Source organism: Aethalodelphis obliquidens, unplaced genomic scaffold, assembly GCF_003676395.1.
Source record: "Aethalodelphis obliquidens isolate GAN/ISIS:26980383/991018 unplaced genomic scaffold, ASM367639v1 scaffold10, whole genome shotgun sequence".
Taxonomy (NCBI): Eukaryota; Metazoa; Chordata; class Mammalia; order Artiodactyla; family Delphinidae; genus Aethalodelphis; species Aethalodelphis obliquidens.
The window spans coordinates 35,644,638-35,663,716 of NW_020837954.1; the positions used below are offsets into that span (position 1 = coordinate 35,644,638).

At 39.3% G+C, this 19,079-nt stretch overlaps 1 protein-coding gene across 1 annotated transcript in view; it reads left to right on the top strand.

The window, feature by feature from the left end:
• The window catches only part of SYT16 (synaptotagmin 16), a 122,474-nt gene extending 120,788 nt beyond the window's left edge, over positions 1–1,686 (top strand). The window contains exon 6 of the mRNA XM_027111762.1: positions 689–1,686. Within this exon, the coding sequence (XP_026967563.1) occupies positions 689–1,002 (314 nt within the window). The 3' untranslated portion in view covers positions 1,003–1,686. The remainder of the gene's footprint in view (positions 1–688) is intronic.
• Positions 1,687–19,079: the final 17,393 nt, after the last annotated feature.

A 19,079-nucleotide genomic window follows, 5' to 3' on the forward strand; every position in this document is an offset into this window, starting at 1 on the left:
AGAACTTGGTGGTTGATTGACTGGACTAGGGGTAAGGAAGCCAGTCTAGTCAAAAATGCTGTCCCGAGTTCTGACTTGGGTACTTGAGCAGATGATGCTACCATTCACAGGGCTGGAGAAGACTGAAACAGCAAGTTTTTAAGAGTTGGAGACATGATGAGTGTGAAATGGGATTTCCACAAGAAGAAGTATGATATTCAGTTAGATCTTGAGCTTGGGAGGGAAGTCTAGGCCAGAGATACAGATCTGGTAGTTGTCACTGAGTGGATAATATGGTCCAAAGAATATGTAGAGAATGAGAAGAGAAGAGACTCTTTAGGCATAAACAGCCCTTTGAAAATGGAAAGACACATAGAGCAAAATGTGTATTTATAGTTACATAAATAAAATGTGGATGAAGAACTGTGCATGTCTACAAATACCATTGCACACATGCCTGTGCATGTACATACCCTTGCACATACAGAGCTTCTAATGAACGTCAGCAAGGTGCCCCATGGTGGGCTGCATGAAACATTAAGCATAAAGGTAATAATCCCTTTCCTGAAGAGCTCATGTAAGATGTGTTAGTCCTACAGCAAATTCCGGGCCTAAAGATGCTGCTCAGTATGTCAGTATGTGTAGATATTGCAATTAACCTAGCAAAACGGAAGGCACTGATGTTTTCTCATTTCCATTGTTTCCTCAGATACATATGGAAAGCTCTTTCTTCTCAGTTCTGTGGGTCAAGAGATGTCCCGCTGCAAGACCTCCATCCGACGTGGTCAGCCCAATCCTGTCTATAAGGAGACCTTTGTTTTCCAGGTGGCCCTCTTTCAGCTCTCTGACGTTACGTTGGTGATTTCTGTGTATAATAGGCGTACCATGAAGCGTAAAGAGATGATCGGTTGGATTGCTCTGGGTCAAAACAGTAGTGGAGGGGAGGAGCAAGACCATTGGGAGGAAATGAAGGAGACCAAAGGGCAGCAGGTCTGCAGGTGGCACACTTTACTCGAATCCTAGGTTTGCCAAGAGGTGTTTGTGGGCTATACCTACCCTGGTGACCCGTGTTTTGAGTACTGATACCAACTCAGTGCTTGCTGGCAGGCTTTTTTTAAAGACAGGCTTTAAGTAGGGATTGGATTCTATTAGACCCTAGGACATTCTGGGGGTGGAGGGATCTTTGGGTTTCTCAAAGGTTTGATTTGGATTTAAATACTGTAATTTTTTTTAAAAGCCCATATGCACTGTCGAGTATACTTTATTGGAAATGTTATTGTAGTTGAGATGAATGATGTTGAGTTAATTTCTGTTAATAGGTTATTAAATTTTGGTTCAGGCTATAGAAGGAAGCTTCTCTGGCTGTCTCTGCTCCCTTCGATTGCAAGGGAGATGTTAAAAGTTACTGTTTGTAACCACTTGTGTGTAGGAATCAGAATTTTCTTAGTATGGGGCAAAATACTCCAAAATACAGAAATGAACCTGTCGCCGAGGTTCATAGAAGAATGTAACTGTCATCCATAATCCCCTATTTCATGTTTTTCTCTTTATAAAAAAACCCTTCATTTATTTGCCTAACAAATAAGTTTTAAAACCTTACACTTATAAAGCAAATTTGAATTAAATACCTCTTTGTTTATCTCACTTATATATTGTGGTTTCCTATGAGATTTGGTTAGGTGACCCATTTTGAAACTAAAAAAGAATTCGAAAACTACTGTTGTAAGACAACTTGTCTCCTTTTGAGTATGTAAGATTTCAAAATGAAAACTTTCTAGGTTTTTATGCTGTTTTTCTCACCTAATAAATTCTTACAGAATGAGAAGAAAACCGAAAAACCTATTAAGTCATGGAGGTATTGATTTTTCTGAATCTAGTGTTCTCCTTCTAGATTATGCTTTTTCTATATTCAATACAGTATACTCACTCATACATATATTTTGATTCTGTGTTTGCATGTAAACCATACTTTTTTAATGCCATATTTTCCATCATCAGAGCATAGTAAATTGTATACAATGGACTTTAATAGATGTTGATTTGATTGACTCTTAGAAATGAACATGCTATAACACCTGTGAATGAAGAATATTTTCAGTTTGTAAGCAACGACCCTAATTCTTCTTTGAGCATTTGAAGTGCCTATAATTGTCATTTTTTTCGTGGTATTGCAGCAACATATATTAGTCACTACTTGCATTTTGGGCACGTGCCATTTAGAACACTGATCATGTATGGTTATGAGCATGAAATTTTATTTCTAACTGACTTTTACATTTTTGTGCAGTGCATGTTTATTTTCTTAGATCTGAGCCCTTAATCTCAATTACTTTAAATTGGCAGTAATAAGAAAAGGGAAGGAATGTGTGTACATGTAACACTGAGCCCCGTGTGCAGCTCTTCTGAGCAATTGCTGTCACTTATTTTTAGCTTTTATGTTTCATTGTTGACTTTTTGCCGTCTGTGGGAAGAGTGATAGCTAGTGATGGATGTATACAGTTAAAAACACATAACTCCTCCTCAGCTCTACATTTTGACAGATTGTAAACGTAGGCTGTAACACTTGAAGCACATATTTATTCCTTACAGCATGTAACGGTTATCCTGACAAGCCCAGACTAAGACACAGGATAACTCGACTCTGATTTGAAGCTTTTGAAAGAAGTGATTTCATATGGAAGAATCAGAATTAGAAAAATAAAGGAATATCTTAATTTCTTTTCAGGGCATGGGAGTTTCGGATATAATGCTGCTCAGTTATTGGGAACAAGTAGTAAAACCATGCTCCTTTGGGGTTTTCCCCTACCTTGCTTTGGAAGACCTCAAAGTGCTTTTCCAACATCGTATCCATTAACTGCTGAGTGCTCTGTGCAGTGCGGCTGTGTCATGGAGTAGAACTGAGTGCAATTGATTAAGTAGCGGCGCAAAGAATTGGCTTTTCACATCCCTTACTCTCTTTACGCGCCTGTGCTTAAAGGGAAGCAGAGCAGCCTTGTTATGCTTTCCTTTCTGCAGTGACATAAAAGCAGCATTCACTTTAAAATTTACATTTGAAAAAATCTGCATCTATTGTACAGACAGGCCTGGATGTTTTCTCCTCATATTTTCCTGCTCGATGTTTTGCCGCATCCCTTGTCTCATAGAGCCCAATAGTCACCTATACTTCATTTGCTGCTGCCTTGCCTCACCCTTTCTAAGGTTTTCTGCTGGGGTAGTGAAAATATCCTTGTGTGTTTGATCTGCTTTCTAATAGTCTGCTTACGATACAGTTTACAGAAATTTTAAGGGAAGAATGCCTGAAAAGCATTTTTCATTTGTATAGTTTTACTATGTTGGTGCTATTTACCATGTAGGATGCATGCACATCTTGAATTATCTAGCAACGTTCACCCTAAAGCTGATTGTATAAATATAAAATGCTAATGACAAGATACATCAAAATATGAGGTGAATTTTTTTACATAGACTTGAAATTCTGGTTTAGTAAAATCTTTTCTTTTTGTGCACTTAAATTTCCTTATTTTCTTGGCGGAGTCTAGACACAATGCACTTAACATGTTTTTCACTTGAGCTTTTATATCTGCATTTGCTTTTCAAAGGAGTTAGGAAAGATAATTAGTTGCTTCTGCCATGTTAAAGCTGCTTTTGCCTATTTCATCTAGCTAATAATTAATATCTCATAGGGACATACGAAATTGAAGAAGCACTAATATTTGTTGCTTGAGTAGTTCTTTCCATGAGTTTTTCCCGAAGAGAATGCTTTTAAAATACTATTGTGGAGGGTAAAGGATGCACTAGGTTTATGGAAAGCTGGTTTCCAGCGTGCCTTCTTTCAGGGAATGAGTTTACACTGAATCGAGAAGTGCCCGTTTCCCCAAACACGGTGGTGACTCTTGCGTTCTCTGCGCCCCTCTGACTATTGTTGAATTTTTAAATGGGCCATTCACCAGGCAGCCGAGCACCTGCTCTCACTTCTCTCCTTCACTGGCTCCCAGTGTGATGTGCAGTTGTTTTGGAACCTCTTTTTGCTCCTGTTGCATAACTATGAGGGGGGAGGTCTTGCCTTTCTTAACAGAAAAAGAGCTTGTAATGTCTTCGGAAGTAATAGACCTGGCATTCCACCTGTGCAAAGTTTGAGACAGAATCCCCGCCATGATGGGAAGAGAAAAAGAGAGCATCGTACTGCATTGTCGCCCACTTTAGGCACTGTTCACTCTGCAACTCCTTCCATGACAGTGACGTATTGACCTCAAATGTTGGTATTCTCCATAGTGCTAGGTGCTACAGCGAGCCTGAAACACAGCCTCTGCCTTTGCAACATGTAGCACCCACAATATTTTATAAATTGTTAACAAGTCTCGGTCAGTCACTGTGTTTTACATCCTGGCTGTACCACATGGTCTTAGCTGACAACCATAACTCTTTTCTTTTCAAGTAATGCATTGTTTAAGTTGAAACTCCCATCAGGTTAAGTGAAAATCCTTCTCTGATAGCCATTGAATTGATTAAATTCATGGTTCAGTGTGGACCATGGAACTGGGGGTTTCTGAAAAGCCTGGCTCTCCTTTTGCAGCAGAGGGCTTAGTACATGAAGATCAAAAAAGTGAGTAGGAAAAGATTATTCGTAGACGACTTAAAACCAAATGCAGGCATATCCTTTAATGGTGAAGAAACAGGGCTAGAAATTACATGTGGTCCCTCCTCTTACCTTTGAGTAAACTGTGACTAAAGAGCATTCCAGTCTGTTTGATCCACGATGAAAGCAAATGATAGATAATCCTGAAATGGCAGAAGTATTTTTTACTGTATTAAAAATCATTTGTGTGTTCCAAAGAGAAAAGTTAGGCAAAACTATAAAACAAATTATATAGCATGAGTATAGAAGAATTAAAGAATAAATAAATATGCTAGATACTGCCAGCGTCTATTACATATATGCAAGAAGAGTAAACAAATGTAAACCAAAAGCCATTTTAGATTAAGTATCATTTTTCACAACTTGTGGAATTCTGGAAAATACTTTAAGTTGGGGAGAATGAAATTGGTCTAACGCAACTCAGAGAAGTCGGCACAGGCTGTGGTCTTAGCCTGGGTTTGGATGAACTTTGCCTACTGTGTGGCCTTAAGAAAATTAACTTAGCCAGCCTGTGACCCTGTTTATTCAACTGGAAAATGGAAATAATTCCTACCTCATAAGGTCTTGTTGTTTTTTTTTTCCAATAATGAAATAACAGCATAGAGATGGGCATATGGTAACCATTCAGTGTTGCCCTCTCACAATCATACTTTAAAAAAATGCATTTAAGATTTGTTTCTCTTTCTAGTGAAAGTAATAGTAATGCTAGAGAAAAACTAATAACAATTTTCAGATACTTTAAAAAGGGTAGGCACATGAAGCTAGTCTGGAAGGTAGCTCTGCTCACCAACTATACCACTGACACTACATGAAGCTAGTCTGAATTTGGGGCAACCTCAACCGGGATAAGCCTGGTGTATGGAGGAAACTGAGTCTTAATAAACCCCCAGTGAGGTATAATGACCAAATCTTTTATCCACCCTGGTGCTTTTGTGCACATCTTGGTAAATCACACTCATGGCGTCTCCTCACACCCAGCTCTTCTCTACTGTTCATATGTGGACAGAGCACCTTGTTCCCATCAAAAGAGCTGGTAAAGATGGCAACTTGAGTACCTATTTCAACTTCGACCTGAAAAGTAAAATAAATAATGTGGCACTATACTGACACTCTTTTCAAAATGGGCAACATTCTTTTTTTGGGCTTATGTTACATATCCATATTACATACGTATAGGTAAAAAATTTTAAAGATCTAATAATGCAGCTATTCAAACTTACCTAACTGTTCAACTGGGAAGTAATAGGACCAATTATTTATCTGTTTCCCTTCAGAAGTCATAATTCAAAGGAATTCTATCAGGGTTGATACTCTTTTTTAGAATGGTTTTTAAGAGTGACTTGTTGATGTAATAGAGAATGTGTTCAGTTGTCCTCTGGTGTTCAAACCTTAAGTAAAGAGGAGAGTTTCCTGAGAACTTAGAAGAGCCTTTGTGGACATTTGATCTGAAGAAGTGGTCAGCAGCAAACCTCCTCATGTTGGGCATAACCAGGTGCCATGAACCAGTCACGCATACGGTGGTTTTAAACTGAGCAGGGTTCTGGGATGGGGAAGTGTGAGGCCACATTCCCAAAGCTGCCAAATTGCCAAAGTGTTAACTCAAGTCCTACGATTCTCAGTTAAGGAGAAACATGAAGAAATTGGAGAAGGATCGCTTAGGGGTTTTAGTTGGGAATAATTTAGCACGTAGGGAAGTTAAAGGGGTTGGATAGGTATTGAGAAAGCTGAGGAGTGATTTCTAGGAACAGTTATCTAGAATGTAAAGAGCTCTTACCAAGAGGATGACTCACCCCCTGTCTTCTTAACATGTGGACAGAGTCAGAGCTTCCACCTAAAGCAAGTCAAGAGAGTTTAACTGAGATATAAGGAGAATGATATGAAGAGGGTTTTGCGCTAATTCACAACGTATTCTTTGGGTTTCCTTGTCTCTTTGAGATAGCACGGGACTTAAAAATCTTTTTGGAGTGCGGTGACTACACTTTGAAGCAATGTCACAATAAAAACAGCAATGCTTACCAAGCTACAATTGTTCAATTAGTCTAATCATGTACCATGAAAAGTCAAGTTTCTTGTTTTGAGTTATTGGAAACAGGTGAAATGTATCAATTCCATGTATTGGAAAAATCCTCTAGGAAACCCAGGACTTGGAGTAGGCCTTGGTCACATTGCAGGGGGATCACCAAGGGAGATCACAGAATCATCACCTTTGGAAGTCTTTTAAAATAGAAACATCAAAAAAAAGAAAAAGAAAAGAAACATCTGCATGAGCTGTGGGTTCCGACTAAAGGGGAACAGCAGGGCACCCAGGAAGACAGCCTTTCTAAAGTTCCTTCTGAGCCTAATATTTTATATGTAACCTCCAAACAGGATCAACAATAACAGTACTCCAGGCCTGCCGTCTTCCCCTTTGGACATTTTTCCACACTGATTTTTCTCTGCATCATAGAAGGCTTTTGCCAGGGAGTGCCTGCTCAGGCTTTGTTTAGGTGACTTTGGGGATGCCTGCAGGCTCCAGGTGAGTTTTCTTTCCTACGATACTTTGTTTTTGTTTCCCTCAGGTCACAAAGCAGTATCCTAGACACACAGACAATAATCAGCTATATTTATAGCCACTGTGAGACCTGTAAAACAGCTTGAGCCTTAACAGAACAAATTCAGAGGCAGGCATGGAGGCCTAGGGACACTCATAGAACAAAACAATGCTACCTGCTCCCCATAACTCACTAAGGCTGCCTTCGGGTGTCTCCATGGGGGTTCTATGCCTTCAAATGACGGTGTTATCAATTGCACTTTAAAGACGGTGAGAAGGCTGTCTTCCCATTGGTATCACCATACTTACGCAGTATTTTTGTTTACTTCATTTTCCCCTTAAACTATCTACTTGCTCTATTGTTTTAGTTTATATAAAATTTATTCATTCAAAAGATATTAAGTACATTATATCCCAGACTCTGGGCTAGGGGCTGGAGAATAGCAGGTGAGGAAAACAGCTTGAGCCGAATAATCATTTTTGTTTCTAAATATTTATTTAATATATTTATTTTTAGAATTGAATATTGAATGCTCTTTGCAAGGCAGTAAGTTAGACCCTGGAACACTAGGTCTATACAAACAAATGTGACACAGTTCTTATGAGCTCAGTGATTTAATAGTTGAAAGGCACGGCTACCTTGTACTTTTTGAAAAAGTGAACTGGACAGAGGCTGCCAGATAAAGGGGTGACACTGTGAACAAAGATACCTGCTTGCTCCTCTGCTTCTTTTGATTAAAATTTGTCTTAGACGTTATATACTAAGCACATTTGGGGCATCCTATGAAATGGGTAAATGTCAACATTGGGGGTGTCCCTATCTTGGCAGATGGACCAATAATTATTTTCTAGTCTCAAAGAATTTAAAATCAGTGTGAATCTAACTCTTAATGCTTTCAATTTTATAACAGAAGGCAAAACTAGGAATTTTTCCAGTGAGTTTATTGCTTGTAATTCTTCACGTCATAAAAATTTATCTCAAATATATACTAAACATGTTGCAATCCACGTAAGTTAAGTCAGAATGTTTGGTGGCCTACATCATCAAAAAATCTACAAACAATAAACGCTGGAGAGGGTGTGGAGAAAAGGGAACCCTCTTGCACTGTTGGTGGGAATGTAAATTGAATCAGCCACTATGGAGAACAGTATGGAGATTCCTTAAAAAACTAAAAATAGAATTACCATATGACCCAGCAATCCCACTACTGGGCATATACACAGAGAAAACCATAATTCAAAAAGACACATGCACCCCAATGTTCATTGCAGCACTATTTACAATAGCCAGGTCATGGAAGCAACCTAAATGCCCATCGACAGATGAATGCATAAAGAAGATGTGGTACATATATACAATGGAGTATTACTCAGCCATAAAAAGAAAAGAAATTGAGTTATTTGTAGTGAGGTGGATGGACCTAGGGTCTGTCATACAGAGTGAAGTAAGTCAGAAAGAGAAAAACAAATATGCTAACACATATATAGGGAATCTAAAACAAAAAATGGTTCTGAAGAACCTAGGGGCAGGACAGGAATAAAGACGCAGATGTAGAGAATGGACTTGAGGACACGGGGAGGGAGAAGGGTAAGCTGGGACAAAGTGAGAGAGTGGCATGGACTTATACATACTACCAAATGTAAAACAGATAGCTAGTGGGAAGCAGCCCCATAGCACAGGGAGATCAGCTCAGTGCTTTGTGACCCCCTAGAGCGGTGGGATAGGGAGGGTGGGAGGGAGGAGATATGAGGGTATATGTATATGTATAGCTGATTCACTTTGTTATACAGCAGAAACTAACACACCATTGTAAAGCAATTATACCCCTATAAAGATGTTAAAAAAAAAAAAAAGTTTGGTGGCCTAAAAATTCTTACTGATGACAATTTTTTAGTGTTGCCCAATTGATGGTCCGTAATAAAATCCATAACAAAAGGTTCCCATCTCTAATTTGCTAAAGGCCTTGGTGTTTGGGAAAAGATATCAGAAGGCTGCCAATGAAAACTGATTGGTGAAGAACCTGTGCACTAAAAGAACATTTCCATGTAAGTTATTCCGTATAATACATTCACTTTCTAGGGCTGTGTGTCTCTCAAGAGTCTGTCAAGTTCTTTATAGTTGGCACCTTCAGCAAGGCTTACTAATTTTGCCACATTTCCTTGTGGACCATGATAATGTTTATTAATTTACAACTATCCCCAAATATAATGCAGTCTTTTATCATGCCACCATACTAATGCAGCCACAAGTTAAACTTAAGTGTTATGAAACGCAAAGTCTTTCCCAGAATTTTTAATTTAATTTTATTGAAGATTCTATTATTTTAAGTTTATGAATAAGAAGTTAGTATTTGCATACTTTATTGTGACTGAGAAATTTCTGTAAAAATATCTGTTGGAATAAGATTTGACCTCTATTTTTGGGAAATAAAACATGATGGTCCTTGTGATCTATTTCCTTTTTAAAAAAAATTATAAACAATTTTTTTAGCGATTTTAAGTTCACAGCTGAATTGAGCAGAAAGTGCAAGTAACTCCCTTCCCCTACACTTACACCTCCCCCCGCCCCCATCCCGCCCCACTATCAACATCCCGCACCAGGGTAGGTACATTCGGTACTATTGATGAACCTACAGTGACACATTCTTGCCATCCAAAGTCCGCAGTTTACATTAGGGTTCACTCCTAGGTGTTTCACTACCCTAAAAATCTTTTGTGTTTTGCTTATTCGTCCCTCTCTGCTGACTCTTGGCAACTGGTGATCTTTTTACTGTCTCCATAGTTTTGCCTTTTCCAGAATGTCATATGGTTGGAATCATATAGTGTGTGGTCTTTTCAGACTGGCTTCTTTCATTAGTAACATGTATTATAGGTTCCTCTATGTCTTTTCAAGTCTTGATAGCTCATTGCTTTTTAACTCTGAGTAATAATATACCAGTCTGGATGTACTGGTTTGTTTATTATCTGTTAAATTTTATTTGCAGTTTTAATTACTATGTTACATTTTGTTAATGTGCCTGATCTCAAGAAAAATAGATGGATTAATTCATATGGTTCATCAAATAAAATGTAGCAACCTCCAATCTGGAATCAATTTTACCTATGTGATATTGAGCTTATTTTACATTTGAGGAGAAGATTCATGAAAATAATCACATAATTTTATCATTTATGTTAACATATCTAAGCCCTTTCCCCTTCCTTTAGAATCTAGGCAGGGAAAGTTTCGAAGGCTCTGAGGACGTGATCCCCAAATTTAGATACTCTGTGGCGTTTTTGTTGTTGAGCAGTGATTTAAATATGCATTGATAAAAAGTACTAATTACATTATTACTGATTCATGACCGAAAACCACCTCTGTTACTAGTTTATATGACTTTACATGTATCACTGCTGCCAAGAGAAAGGAAGCTTTGTGATTGTGCCCTGTCATAGTCAATTGTACAGATTAGCCAAAGGTGGTGTGTAAGCATCTGGATCATACAGGAGCTCGGAATTCTGAATGGAAGGATGAGCCCTGATCATGCGTAGGCTGACTGAGCAAGCGGTGGGTGATGGAGTGATAACACCGATAATCACACTGGGCGAAGGGGGAAGCTTGACGGATGATCAATATCTGGTGAACATTTTGACATTATTTATATGTGTACTGATTACCCTTTGCTTTGTAGCTGCAGCAACTTGTGGAACTGGGCATTATTGATTATTGCAGGGATGAAGGTGTGGTTGTAGAAGAAATACTGGATTAGGTGAATGAGGCCTCTGTTCTGGTACCAAATCTTCCCCTAATGAGCTCTAAAATGAATGTCAGATCACAAGTTCTCTAAGCCTTCGTTTTTGCATCTGTCACGTGGGAAGGGTAATACTCATTTTACTTACTTTTGCCAGGTTGTTGTAAGAAAAAGTTTCATTCATCCCTTCATTGATATAACAAACACTCTGGGTCCCCACTGTGTACCAGGGCCATAGGCCTAAGTAACAGATGAAAAAATATTTTGCAGAATTAAGAGTTTCTGAAGACTGTGAGATGTTTCATTATTTTTATTTTAAGGTAAATCAATTCTTACTTATATCCTAGTAATTGACACTTTTAAATCTCTGCCAGTCATTGAGCTATATATTCATAGAATGTCAGTAATTTGACTAAAAGTTAAAGTTGGAATGGTCTTTAGCCATTCCCCCTCTGAGAAGATGAAAATAAAGTATTATCTTCTAATTCTTTTGCTCAGACACCCTGACCACAGAACAAATTACAAATCCATCTTTTCAGTAGGCTTGCCAATCTTTGAGTTGAACACAGACCTTTTTTTAAGAACATTTTAACTTCAAGCACAAGGAAAGTATTAAATTGAATAGCATTTTGTTTTACAAAATGGGATTTTAAATACAGTATTTGGAAAGATGCTTCCCCCACCAAAAAAAGGTCCTTCGATCTACATTATTATTTTTCTTTTGAAGAATCAGTCTCCTCCACCTCTCTGCTCTCAAGTGACTGTCCTCACCTCACCCACATAATCATTTTCTTCCTAAATAGCATTTATTATCTCCCAGAAAAAAGTAAAGATTAAAAGAAATATTTTCAAGGTACATCCAAGATTTCATAGCAATATTTTGTATTCACAATGCAAGATAAATCTGACTCTTGATTTTTTTTTTCGGTCTTCATATGGCATCTGAAACAGTTGTTCACATTCACACATTTGTGTTTTACCATATGCATACTGTGTGCAACTCTGTTGTTTTAAAATATTTTATTGGTTTTCCTTTATATCTCAACTTTTGATGGGTGTCCTTGAGGAACTTGCATGAAAAAAATATAAATATGAATGATTCATTCATTTTGAACATATTTAACTATTTTGGGGAGACTGTGCTCCCCTACATGGAGCACACTGTCCTTAGCAGGGAGTGTGCTTTGTATTTCTGTTCTATTCACAGCTGGATGCTGGAGATGTATTAATATTGTAAACCTGTACCTTTTCTTTCCCTTGTTTACTTTAACGAGTTATTTATATGTACTAGACTGCCCTGACTTTTTGGTGATTGTGAAGGCTGGTCATTAGTTTTATGGATTTCACTTACGGGGATAGTTTAGTATGACATGGTTTAATATAAAAGGTGGTCTTCCTTTAGATTTCTGTCACAAGCAGGCGTTCCTGGGCAAATTCATCGTGCAGGGCCAGACTTGCTGGTTGTAAGGTAGGAGCTGTCCAAACCTCTCCCATTGCTTCATGGGCCTTTTCAGACCCAGCTGCTGTCATATTTTCTCAGATTTTCTAGCAGAGAGTCAATCTCTGGGTGGCCCAGAGGTTTAAGAGAAAAACGAAAAGTACTTTTTTCTTCCAAAGGGTTTAACTCTCTTTCAGAAACTTCTGAAAATCTTCAGAACATTCCAAATAGGTGTCCTCCTGTTTCTCACAGTATGACTTATTGACTTACGGTGTCTCCTATTTAAGAAGCATGAATGTATCTCTAGCTGTTACCAGAACAAACAGCTATAGAATGTAATGACCCACCCCATTTCTAAAATTACTAAATTCTATCAGTGAATAGTGTATAGAAAACAGCTTGGAATTTTTTAAACTGGTCAACTTAAAAACTAGAATACCTTTCTATTTTTGTAATGATCAAGATTTCAACAACAATGGTTTTAATGTATTACTCTTGCACTGTTATGTCTTGTGTTTTAACTGGGCAAGCTAGTGAAATATCCAATGTCGATACTCAATTCAATGTTAATACTCTTGTGTTAGAAACACCCTTTGAAAATACGTTAGAAAATACAAAATTGTTTACCTGTGATAAAGAATAAGTTTGTGATTGGAAGAATTATACTGTTTTTCTTGTACAAATAATCCTTAAAGCAGCTGTTCAGTCTCACAATGATGTTGGAAGCATATTTTATGCAGCCTAAAAACTATTTCTGTATTAGATATTTAAATGCATGAGGATAAGTTCTAATTGCTTTTTGTTTAAAACAGAAACATAGAAGAAGCATTAGCCCCAGTTTGTACAAAATGTCTGCTGCAACTGAACTCACATTAGTTCAAAACTGAAAATCATTCCAGTTTTGTAAAACTGCTGCTACTGGTTTTATCAATAAAGTCTAAGCAGATGGCTTATACGTATACATGTGAAATTTTTGTATGTCAAAAAAAGATACAGTTTTGCAGCATCAACATGCAAATTTTATGGGCCTGAGTGATATTACTTATTTCATTATATACAAAAACCGTTAACTCTCAAACCATACCAACTGCAGACATAGATATATTAGAACTATAAGTATTACATTTATGACCCATATAATTTATTTTGGTTTTAGGGTGCTGTAGGCTTTTATGTGGAACACAGATACAAATCAATGTATATCAACTCAAAAGCTAGCTTAAAGTGTTGAATTTAAATTAAGAATATTGGGTAAAATTGAGTCATTTGTTGAGACATGGATGGATGTAGAGACTGCCATACAGAGTGAAGTAAGTCAGAAAGAGAAAAACAAACATCATATATTAACGCATGTATGTGGAACCTAGAAAAATGGTACAGATGAACCGGTTTTCAGGGCAGAAGTTGAGACACAGATGTAGAGAACAAACGTATGGACACCAAGGGGGGAAAGCCGTGGGGGGGTGGGGATGGTGGTGTGATGAATTGGGTGATTGGGATTGACATGTATACACTGATGTGTATAAAATGGATGGCTAATAAGAACGTGCTGTATATAAAAAAAAGAATATCGGGTAAGTAAGGAGCTCTATAAATGTAAAGATCACCTGAAATAACTTAATTTCATCTGAGGAGCATTCTGAGAAGGCAGTATATAGGCATTCCTGTACAAATGTGTGGGTAATTACTCATCCAGGAGGCTCTCGTCCAGAGGTCTCTCCCTTCTACGTATAGACAGTTCTGATAAGTTTTCAAGGCTCCGATGCAGCAAGCTAGAAGTAGACTGAGCAGAGCTATTATGAACAGCCACCTCCACAGCAGTAAAAACACAACTAATATCCCCAAAACAAAAAAAAAGAAAATGGAAGAAAAAAACTATAGATGTTTCAGGGAAAATTTATTTTTACCATTTTGCATACTGTATTAGTTGAGGGAATTAATGCTACGTGTTATAACAAGCCTAAATGTCAGTGAGTTAGTATGAGAAAGGTTTATTTTCACTAAGATGTTCTTCCCCATACAGCTTGCTTTCTTAGCATCTCAGGAATTGAAGCCCATCTCAGAATCCTTAGGGCCTCTAAAAGAATATTTAGTTGGTCATACAAATAGAGGGGGAAGAAAAGGCATGAGAATCGAATCGCTTTAAGGAGCCAGGCTAAGAGGTGGCAACCTCTCCTTCTGTGTGTCCATTGGCCAGAGCTAGTCACTTGGTTCCCCTTACGTTTAAGAAGGCTGGGAATTGTTGTTTATTGGTGCATACGGAAAAATGAATCAGTTTAGTGAGAATCTTCTAGGCAGAATTTGGCACACATTTTTTTTCTTCTCTTTAAAAAAATTATCTCAGATGTTGTGGTAGTGGTGATTATTTAAGGAAAGCTTGCTAATTGCAAGCTCATTTCTTATGTTGCTGAAGTTCTTCCTAACCTGTGGTGACACTAGAACATTACACACTGATTAAGAATTCTCCTTGTTCACCCTAGTCATCTTAGAGCATCCTAACACTGTTTAGAGTGGTTGTGGGGGGTTGCAAGTAAAGATCATTTGAGGTCACATTTCTAAAGCCACAGGGCAGAGTTTGAGCACTCAGACTGAGTACAGTTGAGCATTTCTACATGTGTCTGTGCACTACATATTGATAACATATGTGATATTTAAAAAAAACAGAAAATATATAAAATTGTGAGCAAAAGCAGAAAATTGCTGAGGGAACAGATTTTTAAAGTAAATCATCTGCAGAACGAAAAACTTGACAAATTTGATTGCTGTCTTCTGACATTCCTTCAACAGAGACTTAAACATCCTTAAATGTTAAAATAATTGAGACAGCCATCTATGACTGTGATTCTTAAAGTCTTTTGTAGCAATTAAAAAATGGTAATCATCTTGAATAACATTTTATTGATGAATCAAATCACATTATATGTCTTGTAAACCTCATAGTCTCTTTAGTTTCTCTAGGGTTTCTCCAGGGAGATTCAGAGACATGGCTCAAGAGGACTTGGGTGACAATTCAGAGCTCTGATGAATTTTAATGTGCATTCTACTACATTATACAACATCTCATCCTTTTCAGCAGACAGATAAGGAGTAGGAGACAGGATTAGCATTACTTCTGTGGTTGTCTCAAGGAGGGACAAGATTCAGTGGTGAAAAGATTAGAATTTAGATGAATGCTAAGGTGGTTAGTATGGTATTTTAATATTTAATTTTTAAATCCAAAATTGTTTAGTGAAGGGTTTGCTCTAATCACCAGAAGAATTGAAGAATTTATAAAATTATATCTGCAGACACAGTGGGTCAGGAAAGATTAAACTCTTATACCCATGTTCTATTTCTGGCTTTGCCACCAAGCAATTCTGCAATCTTGAGATTACCTTGACCTTTTCCTTCATGTCTTCAAAAATCTGTTATTTTTCTTGAGGTGGTCCCTCAAGATGAAGAGGGAATTCGGCAATTATTTGGTGAGTTATATTGACAGCAGGAAAGGCAATTTCCTGGTCCATTCTAATAAGGTATACTAAAAGTGCTGTTCGTTTTGGTCAAGTTAGCTAGCTGCTTCTAAACAGATTTTTTTTTTTTCGCCCCATAGAGATGCAGCATGTGATGATGGAGGCTACGTTTCACCTGAGGTAGAGGAGAATTTTAAGGAAAGATGAAACAGTTCAACTCAGAGGTCTCACACCTACTCTGGAGGACACAGAAAGAAGAGAATTAGGAAAACAGATAAAGGACTTTTAGGTTATTTTCCAATGCCATTAAAATTCAGATAGTGACTTTTTTTTTTTGTAGAAATCAGTTAATGTTTTGTGTTTTTTTCCAACCAAACTCAGCCAGTGTTCTTTTTTTTAAATTTTTATTTTATATTGGAGTATAGTTGATTTACAATGTTATGTTAGTTTCAGGTGTACAGATAGTGACCTTTATAAAATGGTTTGAGAAGGAAAAGAAGTTACTATATCAGTGCAACATCTCACTAAGGGCAGAAAACAGTTTTCTATGTGAGAGGCTTTTTTCCTCTCCTTCACTTAACAAAAAGTACAGCAACTAGTGGCTGCCCTCATGGCTTACGTAAGCTCACTGATAGCTGCATAGCTACGGTGAAAACAGAAGCCTTGAACCAGGCAGGGTGGGTGCATCCACTCACATGTACTTGTGATTCCCTTTGATGTACCAGGCACTGTGTGCTAGGAACTGGGGATACAGTGTTAAGGTGGAACAAGCTGGAAACCTGGCGTGATGACTGTTGTGAAGTGGGATCAGTAGGATGATTTGGGAATGTAATTAGGAGCCTAATCTAGTTGGTGGGAGGCTCCGAGGGAAAGCCACTATGAAGAAGTGGTAGTTCAGCTGAGACTTGAAGGCTGAGTAGGAGTAAGCCAGGTGAAAGGGAGGCACATTAAGGAAGGAGAAACAACATGTGCAAAATACCTGAGTCAAATGAGAACCTTCCGTATTCAAGGAAACTGAAAAAAATGGACTGTGAACAGTAAAGGAGAGCGCCTCCTGAGATGGGCTAGCCAAGAAGGCAAGGCCGACTGAGATATCAGCTCCTTTCTTCCTTGACAGTGAAAAAGAAAGAAGTAGCAGTGGTGCAATTCTGGCTGTGGCTATTGCCCAGATTTGAGGTGTGCTGGTCTCAAAGGCCCCTTTCATACCTTATAGCTGAAATGTGATCATCAGATCTTCAACCCACTTATTACTTCTTCCACACAGCTAGATGTTAGGTTACCAGCTTTTTTCTCCAGCTTTACTGAGGTATAACGGGCAAAACCGTAGGATATTTAAAGCATACAACATAATGATTTGATATACATTGTGAATGGATGGCTAAAACTGAGTTTATTATTAACAAAAGATTAATAATAAACGCAAAGTTATCAGCTTTTAAATCTTAGGGCTAACAAACTCTTAACTCTACGTTTTGTCATAGGTGTTGAGTTGGTACTGGGTGCCTGAGGGGGCAGGGGCCCCTGAGATTTGTAGGGCCACTTTCCGTAGCCCTTTCAACCTTGCAGAATGTCTGCTATTACAGGAGTCAACATGACACTGTACAGCAGCTCTGCCCTGGCTCCAAAGACTGCAGCTTTTCTTTTTAGTTGATTCCCAGTGCTGCCTTCTTCCTTCCAGGCCCTGGTCTGAAGCTGTAGGGAAGTTGTGTATCTGCTTCTTCAATGAGATTCCCTTTCTGAGAATAGCATGGGCAAAATTTCTCTGCTACGTTTGTCATCTTCCCTTCTTTAATATCATTCATTGGCTACCCAAATTTGCCCACTTTGACATTCTCAACATCCCCCTTCACCCAAGAACAATAACTGCATTGAACAACAACAAGAAGAAGTAATGATAAAAAATAAAAACATAGCCTGAGTGATCCAATACAGAGACAATACAAGCCTTTGGGTGAATTTATACTAAAGTGTAAATGACTGAAACATGCATATCTTCTCCAGTCTCCCTTGTGAAAAGTACATTCTCTTGCATATTTTTATTTTAAAGAAGTTTGCCTATTAGCCTGAGGTTTTAATTAACCACTGAATCAAAATGAAGTCTTTCTAACTGCATAAAGTATTTTAGACCACAGGATCATTTTTTTCTGAAACCTTTGGCACCAGCAGGCAGCCACGGACACTGCCAAAAGGAATTAGACTCTGGACTGATTTTCATGTATTAGTTATTTTTACCCTCTTCAAAATCTATCAACTGTTCAAACCTGCATACACAAACAGGAACATTGGGGAGAAGAGTCCCAGAGGGTGGAAGATCCCCTACTCATCCCACGTGCCTCACCTCATGTCACACACTCCTCTCTCTCTCCCCTTGCTGGGGACCTACCCCAAGGCCATCCCAGCTGGTCTCAAGGCACTGACCGAGTCCTGCTTCACAGCCGCTGGAAGTGCCAACCCACTCGCGTCCCCAGACCCGATCCTTCCACGGGACACCCAGCTAGGGTCTACAGCGAGTGACCCTGCCGTGGGAGGCGCGGCCCCCCATCACCTGCCCAAGCCGGCGGAGCAGGGCCTGAAGCCCCGCGCGCTCAGCCAACCGCAGCTCCCCAGGCCGCTGTCCAGGACCCAACTCAGGCGAGCACAGGACCCCCTGTTTGGGGTTATTTGTTCGCCTCCCTCCTGGTTCCTGCTCCCAAACCTTCCACCCAGCAGCCGCCGCCAGCGCACCCGAACCGCAGGAAAGTTGCTCTCTAGCTGTGGAGGGGAGTCATCGCCTCCTAGCAACGCTCCTAGCAACCGGTAACATCTGCTCCCTCTGGTCCAATGCGAGCCGAGAACAGCTGCGCGCCCGCCTCGCGTCGCGAACCCTGAGCGAGAGGAGCTTCAGAGACTGGAGGGACGGACCTGCAGGAGCCAGGGCAGCCCGCCGAGCTGCAGTTGCCGCTGCTGCCACTGTCGCGCCGCCGCCGCCGCCGTCGCTGTCAGCGCCCGTCTGAAGAGTGACAGCGCCGCAAAACGGGAGGGAGCACCGGATCCCGCGCCTTTATGAAACAGGTGCGTGCACCTGTCTCCTGGTGAGTGGACCCAGATCGCAAGGTACGTCTGGACTCATCCAGCCAGGTGCCCTCCTCTGAGACTCAGAAAAGACTCTTTCATTGAGGGTGTGGATAGGGACGTATTCTGGGATCCTACCCCGCCCCCAGCCATTGAAAAGTGGCTAGCTGGTGGTCCCAAAGAACATGATTTGATTTTTTTTTTTATTTAATCTTGGGGTTGTTCTTGCAGATTCTCCTGCCCGTCGCTGTTAGGTTTGTGCTCG